Genomic DNA, 14,020 nt, shown 5'->3' with positions numbered 1-14,020 from the left:
ATGAATTCACAATATAGGCAACCGAGTTTGTTTATCCATCGCAAGTTTTGCAAGCTCACCCCGCATTTTTTTGAGTCACGTCTATGCTTGTGCGATGCAGCCGCGGCTGATCGCGATCACTTCTGGACTGGATCACTATTCCCCTCCCCCTTGACTATGCTGATGGCTACTGGGCTACATCCCACACACACACACACACACACGCACACAGAGGGTTTTTAAAGCACCCGCAGCAGAAGTATATAGTGTATTTACGGAAATTTACAAATGTGCTGCAGGAAGTGCCGATGCTGTCGTCACTGAAATTTCACGCGCGTACAGGACGCATGTCCTTCTTCTTGCGTCTTATTTGATTTCTTCCCTTTTCTCATTTCTGATTTTGACTTTGTAGGCATGAGTTTTTAGCTTTCCCTGTTTGGTTAATTAAATGTCTGGCCAACTGCTTTTTGTTGTTGTTGTATTCGACATACAGGGGTTTTTTTCCATACGAAGATACACGACAAAATACTCAGCCTGGTAAGTTTATACACTCAAACTCAAGTACAGTTTTTTTCCTGCTAACAAGTAATGTGTTTGTGAGGGGGGCCGGTCTGACCGACGTCGTCGAAGCTGTTGGGGGTTGGGGGTTGGGGGTGGCTCTCTCTCTGATGTATACAGCCACATCATATTTATTACCTTCAGTATCAAGTATACATGTGTGTCTAGTCTACATACGTATAGTGTTTCCCGTAAACGTCATATAAACTCATATACAGTTGCATTGCACACACTCGCTTCTTCTCTGCGGAAGAAATCGAACGTCAATGCGGGGAACTGGAGTGTGCCAAGATACTTATTTTTGGAGTCGATGATATGATAACGCTCGTGTTGTTGGTTACGTTGAGACTTACCTATTACTAATCACAAGTGTCCGAGGTGCTTTGGGTGCTGTATTGTCGTTTTGATTTTTGTTTGTTTTGCTTTTGCTTATCGTTGTATTATTGAAAAACCAAGTTAATCAATGATTTATACGTGTACTGTGTTCTTTTTGTGTAAGGCTGTTGTCAAGGCTTATGGACATTTATATTTTTAAGGGTAAACTGTTCGACTAATGGAATTGCTGCTGTTTTGCACACTGTTCGTTGGTCTTTCATCCGTTGTTTTGATCTACATTTTTTGGAAGATCGTTATTAGCTTATAAATATTGCTTTGGCCGTCATGTGCTTTTAGCATTGCTTGGATTTTTCTGTTTATTTCTTTTTTATTTTTCTTTAGTAGTTATGTTCTGGTGTACGTAGAAATCTTTGATCAAGCAATAACAAAAAGCTTCCCAACTAGCTGGTGTTGGTTGATTGCTTTGAATAATAAACATTTTGTTGCGAAACAGAAAGTAATACAAGAGCAAAATGAGTAAGAAAAGTATGGACATTTCATTCGAAGAGGACAGCAAGCCTATGCTGACAAGGAAGTACTTGAAAAAGAAAATCATGTGTCCGGAAACAAAGTTCAGGCATCACGTTCAGGAGCGTCTTCATGTACTTGATTTGGTCAAACGTACAGTCGATATGGGCGAAAGTAACTCTGTGCTGCTGATTGGTCCAAGAGGATGTGGAAAAACAACAGTAAGGATTTGATTCTATCGTTTCCTAGTTTGTCGAAATGAATGTTAATTGATTCGTTTTATTTTTACTCTCCTTAGCTCATCAACAGCGTACTGAGGGAGTTGTCTCGTTCCAAAAATTTTCAAGATAACGCTCTAATAATAAATTTAAATGGTCTGGTTCATACAGACGACAAATTAGCATTGAAAGATGCGACAAGGCAGATGCAGCTTGAAAATGTTGTTGGTGACAAAGTTTTTGGTACATTTGCTGAGAATTTGAGTTTTTTATTGGAATGTTTAAAATCAGGAGACAAAAAAAACTCACAACCGATAATATTTATTTTGGATGAGTTTGATTTGTTTTGTGGACATCACAATCAAACTCTGCTGTACAATCTTTTTGATGTAGCTCAATCTGCTCAAGTAAATAAAAATTCTAATGTACTATTAGGTTGACTATAAAGAAATTTATTCAAAACAAAATTTTCTGTTTATTCTAGGCTCCTATCTGTGTAATTGGGATAACTTCTAGATTAGACGTGATAGAATTGTTAGAAAAAAGAGTCAAGTCTAGGTTTTCACACCGACAAATTTTTCTCCACTCTTATATTACATCAAACTCGGAGACTTCTGCCATCGAAGAGCGTCAGGAACTCTTTCAGCATTTACTCAGTTTGCCCAATGATGAAAACGTTAATGAAATAGAGGAAGCAAATCAAGTTTGCAACATAAGTCCAAAGTTTTGTGCTGCGTGGAACAGGGAAATCAAAGATCTAGCAGGAAATCCGAAAATCAAAAAGCTGTTGAAGCAAATGTATCGAGAAAATTCATCCGAGAGAGAATTTAGAAATTTTTTAGCAGTGGCTATTTCGTCTCTTTGCTCAAATCATCAGTCGTTAGATGTCAATGATTTTGTTAAAGCAAGTCAAATGTTTACACAAGACGAAAAACTACTGATGCTGGAAGGATTATCTACCTTGGAAATGTGCCTGGTATATAACGTGATGTTTATCAATGCAATCGATTATATTTTTTTAAACTGAAAACTCAACTAAGTTTATTTTTATTTTAATTTCACTTAGATAATAGCTATGAAGCATGAAACAGAAATTTATGATGGGGAACCATTTAATTTTGAAAAAATCTTGACCCATTATTCAAAGTTTGCAAATAATTCTCCGATTGAGGCTGTCCAAAGACCAGTGATCATGAAAGCATTCGAGCATATAAAGGTAAGCTTGCTTATAGTTATTTATTCATTAAAACTTTATGCTAAATTAACGGTTGTTTATTTATTTATTTTTTTTCTTCTTAGAATTTAGAATTAATCACACCAGTAGGTAAATCTCAAAGAATCGAAAAAGAGCATCAAAATTACAAATTCGCATTGTCATCTGAACAAGTTATGGATGCTGTGAAAAATCATGAAAATTTACCAACAGAAATTTTGCAATGGGCTGACAGTAGCATAATATAAAAAAAAAAAAAAAAAAATCCATCAAGAAATCTAATTAAATATATTAAGAAATTTCGGAGAGCAATATATAACTCTGATTTCGCTCATAATTACTTTTAAAATGGAGAAATATGCATTCCTCATTCACAAATAATTTTTTATTTCTTAAATAAATGCAATGCAATGCAAATGCATTTTTAATAGAAGTATCAGTGCCATAATATTTACGTATTCAATACCTTAGAGGCTAGTAATGTACCATGAGACTTATGATATAAAACTCGTATTGCCCCAAAGGTGTTGAAATCATAGGTATAAAAGTGTGTGTGCGTCCATTTTTCAAAGAAAAATAGTACTATTGTCACAGGATAAGGTAGTTAAAAATTTATTCCTTGCATATTGAATCTGTTTATTTTGTAGATAAATGACTCCATTGCATACTTTCATTGTTTGTATGGTTTAAAAACTTTTTCAAACCAATGAGTTTGTAAAGCTGTTTCGAAATTTTGTCGATAACTAAACAATGTCGTGGCTTGTTAGTAAAAAAAGTGCATACTCGTTTGCACGAATACTAGACATCTATTTATATATTTGATTAAAAAATTAAATATTCATTGTGCGAAAGTCAAGGTTTGAAAAATAACGTTAAATGCAACAATATATTTACTGCTTTACAAGTAAACTCAAATACAGGAAGGATTTTTCTGAATGCATTATTTTTCAATAGCGCTATATCAATTTAGTCTCTCTTTGAAAAACCAATAAATACTTACCGTGAATTTGTAAATAATGTATCACCAAACCTGCCAAAAGTCTAGTTCGATAAACAACAACATACAATACAATAATTCGCGTGTGCGTGAGTGAGTGCATGTCCGTGTATTAACAGTTAATAGAAATTGCACGGACAAGTTCCTTCAGTAGGATACAATTGTAACAAAAAAAAAACCTTACCACGAAGTCTCAGAGTTGGCTCTGTCGTAATGATTCAAAACGTCCAGTTTCGCTCGCGCAAACTACTCTATTGTAACATGTTTTCGATGGTAGATAGTAGGACCTTTGAAAAGCATTTAATTTTGCCCACCTAGAGTTATGATTATAATATTGCAACGTGTAGTAAAAAAAAAAAAAAAAAAAAAAATATTGACAATTATGTGCGGAGGAAGAAAAAAAATGTCCACAAATTATTGTATAACTCGTTTATTCGTCCAAAAATTGTAAATACGTATTTATACCAATTGATCTATTTATTTACGTCTAATGAGGATTCATATCACTCTTAGATAAGTACATTTATATATATATATAATATATATATAGGCTTGTAGCACAAAACCAGTTGAAGTATTATAGCGATCGCACAACTCTTGAGTGTTTAGACAAATTATAACGATAATTGATGATTAAACGACCTTCTAGTGAAGTTCAATCATAATTATAAGAGTAACTTGTTCGAGGATATTTACTTGTATTGATATCCTCGGACAAGGCAATAAAGTATAATAACAATAGTCATAAGAAGTATAATATACGTAAAAGCATTGCCCATACAGTGTACAGCTGTGAATCGATGAGTCGGAAACGTTCACTGGGTCCATGCTGCTTTGGGCGAGTCAGGCTTCATCGAAGCGACCGTCGAGATTCGTAGTTTTTTATCCGGCGTGGTGTCCTTCTTCTCGACCAGAGTCGAGGTGCGAAAGATTTTCAACTTGTTCAGACGCTTGACGCGAATGAACTTTTTGAGAAACGACTCGTGACCTATCGACACACGATTAACAGTCAGTCACGATCTCGGGGAGTGTACTTTGTAAATTAATACCATGTAATTTTCGAGACGAAGCAATTGTAGCGAATATCTCATTTCCGAACAAATTATACAGGGGCACTCGAACACTGTTTTTTAGTTAGTGAATTCAGAAATTGTGAGCTCTACGATACGTATAGGCAATGGACGTGCATCGAGTGTGTAAGGATGCTTGGTTGTGGGTTATTGGAGGAAAAAGCTCGCGTATTGCAAAATATAAAAACATTCCTCTCACCTGGATTCGTTCCGATGTTGGGAACGTTGAACAAGCTGTGTTTATTGACCTCCGGATGAAAGGCAGACATAGCCCGGCTCACGCCAATCTGTAGTGTGTTTTAATGAAAATGAAAAAAAGAAAAAAAAAAAAAAAACCAACAAAAAATGATGGAAAAAAAAAAAAAAAAAAAAATTGTATTCCTGTCGTGTACTTAATCGAAAAACCAGAGAGCGCTGTACGATGTAAATAAGCAAGTAAAAAATGAATGTAAAGAAGCTCACTTGCGTGTGTCGTATCCGATGCTCGACGAGATCGGCACCGAGCAGCTCCTCGTGCGCGCTCATTCTTATCGGTATGATTTTGTCAATCACCTGTAGCCGCATCAAAGCAAGGTATATTTATATACATATATAACAACAATAAACGTCATACTTTGCATTTAAAGCATTTTTTTTTTTTTTTTTGTATTCTTTCACTTTACCCATAGCAAAATTACCGACGACACGAAGCTCCACGCGGACAGAACCACGACCGTCAGACCTTGAATCCCTAGCAGGTCCCATCCTCCACCTGTACCGGCAACGGTGGCTATTTTTAGCGCTCGTTCTTTATGTATACAATCGATTATTTCGTACATGTACGTTTTCACGAAAATGGTTGGTGCAGTCCATGGGCGTGGAAAATAGTATAGAAAAACGCGTGTATCGGCAATCACGTGACACATGTAGTGCATGCTCGTACCTTTGAACAGGCCACTTCGTCCACTCGTCGTGTTGAGGGGGTATGGATTATCGGCGAAGAAACCGATCGCGAGGACACCCCAGATCCCACTAGCACCTGTATGGTTGTATATATTTATGAAAATTGTACCGTATGTATATTTTATACGTACCGTGAGTCGCGGACGCACCCACGGGATCGTCGATTCCAATCCTGTCGATCATTGGCATGAGGAAACACGTCACGAACCCGCCTATCATCCCCACGAGGATGGATTCCCACGCGCGGTACAAGAAGCAGCCACCTGTGTTTTTTTTTTTTTTTTAATTTATTTATTTTATTTTATTTTTTTCAATGGTGCATTGGAAAGTTCTCACCAGTGACTGCGACGAGCGAGCCTGCAACAAAAACATTTTGATCACTATACGCGAAAATTCCCAGTAGACTTGGGCACAATTATTTTACGGATTTTTCAACGCTTTGGTAGAAAATGTGTTTTTCCTGAAATTTCCATCCGCTGGAAAAACGTTTCATCCATCACTAATACCAGTGTATTATTTTTGCTGTATAAAATTGTTTTTGAGCACTGCATTGTAAGAAGTACTTAATTGGAAAAACAAAATTACTTTTTTTTTTAATCCATAAATAATCCATTGTGCTTTTGGCAAAAAACTACACTGTGAAAAAAAAAAAAAAAAAAAAATCGCGGTAGAACCCGTGCCCAAGTCCGAACATTGCTCATCGACTCTGTTGCAATTTTTTAGCAAGTAGACACACACCCAAAAAAAAAAAAAAAAAAAGAAAAGAAAAGAAAAGTTTGCAGCCCGGTTACCAAGAATCCCGTTTATCTGGCTGAGTATGTCGATGCCCTTGGGATTGGTGAGACTGAAGCCGAGGCCGACGACGCCACCGCCTATGCTGGCCATGATGGTCGAGGAGGCCGCGCGGGCCGCGTACTTCCAGAGCTGGCCGCTCACTCCGTAGGTGCTTCCGCTGTTGAAAGCCAACCAGCCCCACCTGTGTGTTTTTTTTTTTTTTTTTTTTTTTTCCCATCAACTGTATTTTTGCCGATTCCGTCGATCGGTACGTTTTATCGGGTATACCTATACTTTCTATCCGAAAATTAATCACCAGTGAACGTTTAGCCATTCACTGTAGACGCGTGTGGTTACAAACAGTCGATGAAACGCCGATTCGGTTATTCATCAGGATGAGTTTATTTATGTTAACGCTACATTCATACTATTATTGCACATCACATATAACTGTATTTTGCAATAAGCAATACACGCCGCCCTCATATTGTGTGTTTTATTTGGATTAATATATTTATATACTCGTTTCCAATATTATACATTACCACAAGACAAAGAGACCCATGACGGCATTGACGGGACAGCCGAGCGGAAGAGGGTCAATGCCATGGTCGTACCTTCCCAGCCGAGGTCCCAGCATTATGGCACACGCCAGAGCTGCACTTTGTCAAACGATACGAGACGCTTTATTTTTGTCTTTGGGTGCGCAGGGTGCGAAAAAAGAAAGAAAAAAAAAAAAAAAGGTGGCCGTGGCATTTAAAATGGAAAGAATATAAGCTATATAGTGCACTATAGGTTTCGCAAAAAGTAGGCAACAAACACATAGTAGATAACACCCATTATATCGTTTCACGTGTGTAAATGTGCACTTGAAAAAAAAAAAAAAAGAAGAATCTAACATGTAACGATGTACGACACTTGAATATAAGTTGTAAGCATTATTTCCTACACGTATATGTATGTACATGTACAATGGATGGTTAGAGTGGGTGAAAAAGTCATCAAAAAAAAGATAACACCGATGAAAAGCCTTGATGCACAAAAAATCTAAAGTTCGTTTTCATACCGATCGGAAGAGCGTGCCCTCTTTGCCTTTATAATATATCCAACTTTGTAACTCCCGAGGGAGGCATTTTTTGTAGGTAACCACAAAGCGGAAGAAAAAAAACTTCAACAAGCCTGGGTGAAAAACAGGAGAAAATCGGTACAAAGCAAGTGCAGGCCGATACATATACATCCGACGGCGATGATTTACCGGACACCCCACCGACGAGGTGAACAGTCCCCGAGCCGGCTATGTCGACGGCGCCGATGTTCTTCAAAAACCCGTGGTCTCCCCACACCCACCCGGCCGGCAGGCAATACACTATGGTGTTCAGAAACGAAAAGAGACAGTAGGCCCTGAAGTTACATCTGCGCCCACACACAAAGCATTATATACTTATTCAGAGCCGAAAACTATAATCATCTAAAAAAAAAAAAGAGATGTGTATATGTATCTAGAGGATATACCGTTCGGCCATGGCTCCGCTGACGATGGTCGTGGCCGTGGTGGCGAAGCTGAGCTGAAAGACAAAGGACGCGCAAACTGGCCCGAAAAGCGGGTCGTCGATCGACGGGTCGATCATGTAACCGCCCGAGCCGACTATCGGGTTGTTCGGCTCGTTGAGCCCGAAGCTTATGCCGAAGCCGAATATCCAGTAGGTCAGGCCGCCCAGCACTATGTCCACGACGTTCTTCATCATTATGTTGACCTCGTTCTTCAGGGACACGCAGCCCGACTCGAGCATCCCGAAACCTTTTAGAAAAATACATTTCCTTTTTTTTTTCCCCTCTCTTTGCGTATGTGTTGTCACACGTGACGACTTGGGCTTTGTTTTTGATCGTTAATGACATTGCTAGTTGTGTATGTGCTCACGTTACCTGTTTGCATCGTCAATATAATAAAAGCGTTCGAGACGATCCAGCAGCTGTCCTCTTTGGTAAGCTGGTAAGTCGAGGCGACGTAGTAGGTAGGCGTGACTGTGAGATTCATTGTTGAATTGTCGTCGTACTGCTGTAAATCCATGATGATGCCTGTCTGTCTTTGCTTATCACTCAAGAAAAAGGCACCTTTTTTTTCTTTTTATCACGGTGATCGAGCCAACGCTTGTATGCACTTCTGGGAAACAACTGACGCGGAAGGTAAAGAGTATGATGTCGTGACTTCTCGAGACAAACAAATTAATTATTTAAGGTCCACGAAGTACAAGTTTAAGTATGTCTCATCGTGCAATTTCAGCGCGTTTGCGTGTTCGGCACATCGGTGATGGACGTTGGAGAGATGCTCCGAAACACAGACACACACTCACTGTGTCCCTCGTGAAACGCCGGGGAAACGTTGAAATAAAAGTGATTAGGAGCAATCGTATATGTTTGCACGTGTATCGCGCAACAACGATCTTTAAATTTCAACAAATGTTATACTGAAATCGATACCCATCGGCAGTCAGTTGCCATGGGAAATCGTGTGTATCAGAGATCATTTATCGTATTTAATGGCTTGACGATTACCAGAGCGGAACGTAGAGTCAACATTTGTAAATGTTACTATTTTTTTTCTCTCTTTTCTTCCTCGAACGTTATTTACATATGTAGCCTCTCTCTCGATTTGTCTCGATGTGCGCAGGTATACACGTGGAATAAAGACCAAAGCGTTGTTTTTCGAGTTTTTCAAATTTTTTTTATTGGCCCACAACCAGCCGTTTACATGGACTTTCTTATCCCCGATTTGTTTCAATTTCAGAATATATGTATATATATTAATATGTCTACAGTTTAACTTAAAGAAATTCACATATATTAATTTGTCCAGATGGGTTTTTTCGATTTTTTTCTTTTTGACTTGTTAGTTTACAATGTTAAAGTATAGTAAAAATTACAAAGATTCGAATGCGACTGAAACACGAAAATCAACGTTATTCCGTAATTAATAATAATAATAATAATAATGGTAATAATTATAATAATGATGACAACATATACGCCAGTAATTACAAGTAATAGTGATGTCACAGTATATTTTTTTTTTGACGTTTTGACAATAGTTTTTTTTCTCACACCGCTGGTATTATTGCATTGCAACTCATTCAACCAACATTACTAGTTGATTTTTTTTTTTTTTTTTTTTTTTTGTATTTTTTCGCTTCACACACTTAATTTAACATTTCAGAAAGCAACGCAACTCAATAGACTCGATAGAGTACGTGTATAATGTATGAATTACAAAAAAAAAAAAAAGAAAAGAAAAATAGAGAAACAAGATAACACTAAAACGTTTATCTCAGAAAACAGGCAAAATTAACCCAAAATGAAGAAATTTCAAACACTCTTAACGACAGCATTTATTTTTTCCCACAATTTCCTCTGAAGCGCCTATAAAGACTACAGTGTTGGTAGTAGACCTGTATTGTGTATTTTAAATGTTGTCATTTTTTTTTATTATTTTTTTTTTGTTTTTTTTTTTTTTTTTTAATATTTTCTCCTTTTTTTCATCGCAAATTGTTGGTAATACATTTAGTGGCCGTACACGTTTTCGTCGCTGTAGGCAATGTACAGGAAAAAGTCCTCTTCGTGATGTTCCTGGAAAATAAAAAAATTATTCATCTTAGTCGTCGGTTTCACAAAATATAGCTGTACACTTGAAGCGTATTGTGAAAAAGCTTAAAAATATCACAAACAATCAAACGCGTTGCTTCTCCGCAAATTCAATACCGCAGCTGACAGCGACAAGGTTATTGCGTAACTGCCAAAACCGCCGAGAGTGTATAAATATGGCCATTGGCCAGAGAAGTCGAAAAATGAATTCGCGAAAAAGAAGGAGACAGCGTCGTGCTCGACTACATTTTAGATGTGTACGTTAACCGTAAAAATAAATTTAAAAAAAAAAAAAAAAAAAAATGTCAAACGCGACGGTGTAGGGCCCTTGGTGAAGTTACCTGGTAAAGGGAGCCCATTGTCGCACTGGTGGGTGGAATGATGTTGTTTACAAAAAAGAACAGCGCGTCCTCCGCGCGCAGGTGGATTCGCTTGCGGATCAAAAAGTAGAACTGACCGACGGTCAGATCGGACGGTACGAGGTACTTTTGTTTATCCAAATCGCTGATTTTCGCCTTCGGTGCCTTCTCGACGATTACCTGAGGACAGAAAACAAGAGGTTAATTTTCGTTTGCCAACTTTTTACGTATGGAACGTGTCAACGTTTGTTTTCGTAGACTTTGGAACATTGTTATTATCTTTGCATGCACCGACAATGAAATAACAAATCGAGCAAGTGTCATTGAACTTGTGCGATGGAAAATAATACAACCGGTGGCATAATGTGTGTGTCACACCTATACGTACATACTTTTATCGTGGCGATATCGCTTTTTATCAACGCAATCAACTCCGTTTGCAAAGAAAAATGGTCGGAAAAGCGCTCGACTACTTACATGAAAAAAAAAAAAAAAATCGGAACGATTACTTTTGAGAAATATGGGGAAGCCGATTTTGGCACGCAAGTACTTCCGATAAGGAAGTTACGCACTCGCTATCGCAAACAATTGAATAATAATTGAGTTACTTTCACGCAACAGCCGGTTAAAGTAAGTAAACATACTTTCTGGGACGATTCAACGATGATTTTTCACCACAAATGCAAATCTTGTGAAAATCCAAAGGCACGAAAACAAGCCTCGTCACCGTTGTTATGTACACACAGTTAAAACGATTGTACGTATATATATGCAACAGCTGACTCGTCGTTACTGTGGAAAGTCCATTAGAAATGCGTTCACTTTCGCGATAATAGAACGTTTGCGATTAAACATTTTTGCAACGCACAATGACTTTATTGACACGAGGTGTCTGAAACGACCTCTGGAACGTAATTTTTTCTTCCCATCACTTATTGGCTGCCACCGTAAGTAGATTGAAGCGAGTTATTAGTAGCCTACCCAAGCCTATAAAATACATGCACTCCTAACTGAAGCGAAAAGATTAAATTTTTTTTTTTTCTTTCATAGCCCAAAAAAGATTTCGCGATTCGTCATCGTTGCCCATAGGCGTGTGTGGTCTGATTTCGTTTGGAAAATATTTTTTTGTAAGTACACCATTTGGCTGGTATACAAAGAAAAACTTGAATTTAATCGCAAGTAGATTTCACTAAATTCACTATGCATACTAAACAATGTACGAGTGGCTTCTATTGGTTTTTTTTTTCTTGCAAACGAACGTGTGCTTGGCGTTGCTATGCATTTTATTGTATAGGTACAGGATGAAAAAAAAGACAAGAGAATAATTCAATGAGAGCTCGAAGATGTATATAAAACGAGCAATGAGGACCGAGAAAGAGATAATTGACTATATACGGTACGTCATTCGAGAGGGAAATGATGATGATAACGAAGAACAAAAAAAAGACGAGAGAGAGAAACGGAAAAAAAAGAGTCAGTTGGTAAGAGCGGGACAAATAAAATTTCATGTGTGCGAGTATTGTTGTGCGTATATTTATAAATGCACACGTCGAGAATGTTCAACGACGATGAGAAGGAATAAAAAATAATTTCATCGTTTATTCAACGTGTAGGTGAATAATGTTTGTACCCATACAGGTATATAATCTACCTAAAAGAGGGGGATAAAAGAGAGAATATATATAAAGTATACAACGGAGCCAAAAGCAACGGAGAGAGAGCCTCGAATCAATAACATATAGATATATAGCAACACTTTTGCTTACTCGAGTGTGCGTGTATACCAACGTTTGTAAAAATGTTGATGTGCTCGGATTTCTAAAATATACATGTATACACATCTAAGTACTTATTTATTGTTTATAGCAATTCAGTGGATCGAAAATATTTAGAGAGAGAGAGAAACAAAAAGGAGCGGAAAAGATAGCTGTATATATAGCGCTTGTGTTTTGGTCACTGCATGACAGACTCACTCACAAGAGCGCAAAAAAAAAACTGACAAGATCGTGACGCGAGTCATATATATATATATACAAGATTTGCGTTATTGTGAGGATCACCACAAATCGTCTGCAAAACATCTGACCCGATGACGCTTGGATCCTTGAACGACCATTTGAGGCGTAATTATAGATGATAGAATGGGATTTTTAAAGGGACAAAAGAGTGGCGATGGCTTTTAGCGATGCAGCGCTGCAGCTGAGCCATCCGTATTAGACGGGAATCGGGAAGGCTATACAATGCGACGCAGAAGACGACGTCACTCCCGAAGACAGCAGCACCTCGGCCTCTGTCTCTTTCTCGCTTCCGCACTTGAGTCTTTGTGCTCGACCTTGCGACTCAGATGTATACACTTCTTTAATTTTATTTTCCTTCGTCAGTTTATCTATTTCTTGCTAATCACACCTGTTTTTGACATCCGGATGTTGTTGCTACCACAACAACGAAGGTGAAGACATTGACAAATGAAACAACAACAACCACAAAATGGACAGACGAGTTTCCATTTCGGAGCAGGATATTATATAGGTCTATCGTAGAATGTGGTAATGGGCATGAATGTACTCACGGGCACCCGGTCGGGATATTTTCTCCTAATCTTCTCGCCCTCGGCCTTCCTCTTCTCGAACGGATGCTCCTCTTTGTACACAAACTTCATGGCGCCGCTTTGTACCCTTTCAGTACGTTGCTCGAGCGACTACTGCTATCCCACCACCACCTATCCTATCAACTCAACTCGTCGTCGGCGAGAAGAGAGAGTCAACGCAGAAAAACTGCGCACTACTGCTCTGCTGCTCTCGGTCTATATATATATATGTGTGTGTGTTTTATGCTTTGTGTACAACTATATTGTGTGGTGTGCCTTTATTTATACAACTTTATCGTAACTCTTTCCAGTTGATAATAACGTATTGGGATGGGTATATCTAAACAAAAATAACTACGATGTTTTTTCTTTAAGAAGTCCGTTACGCCTTGGCTTCACAATAATGACAACATTGACACAACTCAACTACAAGACTGCAGATCCAACGCTGAGATCAGAAGACTGCGAACTGCGCGAAGCTAGCGTCAGAGGGCCAACCTGTGAGTTTAATTGTTTCTCTTTCTTTTTGTTTAGATTAATGTAATCGTTTGATATGGAATCGAACGCAGACAACGCAATGCGCACTGCAATACTGCATGTCCGTCATCAGTCACCGATACTTACCGTCATCATTACCTACCTGTTACACGTAATGTTACAAAAATTAGAAATTTTTCTTTCGTTGCAATACTGCACGTTATTGCATTGTTTATACTTGCGATCATGTACTTGGTCGTTATAATTTTAGTCACTGAAAAACTACGATTATATAGTTGTATTACTTGCTGTGACATTGGCTCCCACATTAAACGAATCCAAAAATAATCTTTAAATTATGGTAATA

At 38.1% G+C, this 14,020-nt stretch overlaps 3 protein-coding genes across 6 annotated transcripts; 1 reads left to right on the top strand and 2 right to left on the bottom strand.

Annotated features, from left to right (window-relative positions):
* The first annotated feature begins 268 nt into the window (after nucleotides 1–268).
* Nucleotides 269–5,503, top strand: Orc4 (origin recognition complex subunit 4). Of its 4 annotated transcripts, none has more exons than XM_089597828.1 (6): nucleotides 269–516; nucleotides 1,367–1,601; nucleotides 1,679–2,005; nucleotides 2,083–2,574; nucleotides 2,665–2,814; nucleotides 2,898–5,503. In XM_089597828.1, the coding sequence occupies exons 2-6, from the start codon at nucleotides 1,386–1,388 to the stop codon at nucleotides 3,057–3,059; spliced, it is 1,347 nt and encodes a 448-aa protein (XP_089453954.1). In that variant the 5' UTR covers nucleotides 269–516; nucleotides 1,367–1,385; the 3' UTR covers nucleotides 3,060–5,503. The 4 variants fall into 4 exon arrangements, with proteins under 4 accessions (XP_089453954.1, XP_089453953.1, XP_089453955.1 ...); XM_089597827.1 differs by having other exon boundaries at nucleotides 1,255–1,601; XM_089597829.1 differs by having other exon boundaries at nucleotides 277–342.
* Nucleotides 4,365–8,662, bottom strand: Amt (Ammonium transporter). The gene is made up of 12 exons (XM_089597826.1): nucleotides 8,518–8,662; nucleotides 8,107–8,392; nucleotides 7,850–8,007; nucleotides 7,140–7,251; nucleotides 6,612–6,796; nucleotides 6,157–6,177; nucleotides 5,952–6,083; nucleotides 5,801–5,896; nucleotides 5,541–5,629; nucleotides 5,341–5,430; nucleotides 5,078–5,165; nucleotides 4,365–4,796 (listed from the first exon to the last, which is right to left on the bottom strand). The coding sequence occupies exons 1-12, from the start codon at nucleotides 8,660–8,662 to the stop codon at nucleotides 4,624–4,626; spliced, it is 1,575 nt and encodes a 524-aa protein (XP_089453952.1). The 3' UTR covers nucleotides 4,365–4,623.
* A 628-nt stretch (nucleotides 8,663–9,290) lies between these two features.
* Atg8a (GABA type A receptor-associated protein autophagy-related 8a) lies at nucleotides 9,291–13,642 on the bottom strand. The gene is made up of 3 exons (XM_014361903.3): nucleotides 13,159–13,642; nucleotides 10,572–10,769; nucleotides 9,291–10,215 (listed from the first exon to the last, which is right to left on the bottom strand). Exons 1-3 carry the CDS (start codon nucleotides 13,246–13,248, stop codon nucleotides 10,150–10,152), a joined length of 354 nt encoding a protein of 117 aa, XP_014217389.1. The 5' UTR covers nucleotides 13,249–13,642; the 3' UTR covers nucleotides 9,291–10,149.
* Between the last annotated feature and the right edge of the window lie 378 nt (nucleotides 13,643–14,020).

The sequence above is a fragment of the Copidosoma floridanum genome, unplaced genomic scaffold (assembly GCF_036245765.1).
Source record: "Copidosoma floridanum isolate Cflo_tuat_1 unplaced genomic scaffold, Cflo_Japanese_pri ptg000040l, whole genome shotgun sequence".
Lineage (NCBI taxonomy): Eukaryota > Metazoa > Arthropoda > Insecta > Hymenoptera > Encyrtidae > Copidosoma > Copidosoma floridanum.
This window is presented reverse-complemented; position numbering and strand designations above follow the sequence as displayed.

Coding starts and splice junctions, on each gene's coding strand:
- Orc4 (XM_089597828.1), top strand. CDS start 1,386: ATGAGTAAGAAAAGTATGGACATTTCATTCGAAGAGGACAGCAAGCCT. Junction 2,575..2,664: donor CTACCTTGGAAATGTGCCTG/GTATATAACGTG, acceptor AATTTCACTTAG/ATAATAGCTATGAAGCATGA. Junction 2,815..2,897: donor AAGCATTCGAGCATATAAAG/GTAAGCTTGCTT, acceptor TTTTCTTCTTAG/AATTTAGAATTAATCACACC.
- Amt (XM_089597826.1), bottom strand. CDS start 8,662: ATGGATTTACAGCAGTACGACGACAATTCAACAATGAATCTCACAGTC. Junction 5,630..5,800: donor ACGAAGTGGCCTGTTCAAAG/GTACGAGCATGC, acceptor TTGCCGGTACAG/GTGGAGGATGGGACCTGCTA. Junction 4,797..5,077: donor CAACATCGGAACGAATCCAG/GTGAGAGGAATG, acceptor GTGTGTCGATAG/GTCACGAGTCGTTTCTCAAA.
- Atg8a (XM_014361903.3), bottom strand. CDS start 13,248: ATGAAGTTTGTGTACAAAGAGGAGCATCCGTTCGAGAAGAGGAAGGCC. Junction 10,770..13,158: donor AATATCCCGACCGGGTGCCC/GTGAGTACATTC, acceptor TTCTGTCCTCAG/GTAATCGTCGAGAAGGCACC. Junction 10,216..10,571: donor CAATGGGCTCCCTTTACCAG/GTAACTTCACCA, acceptor TTTATTTTCCAG/GAACATCACGAAGAGGACTT.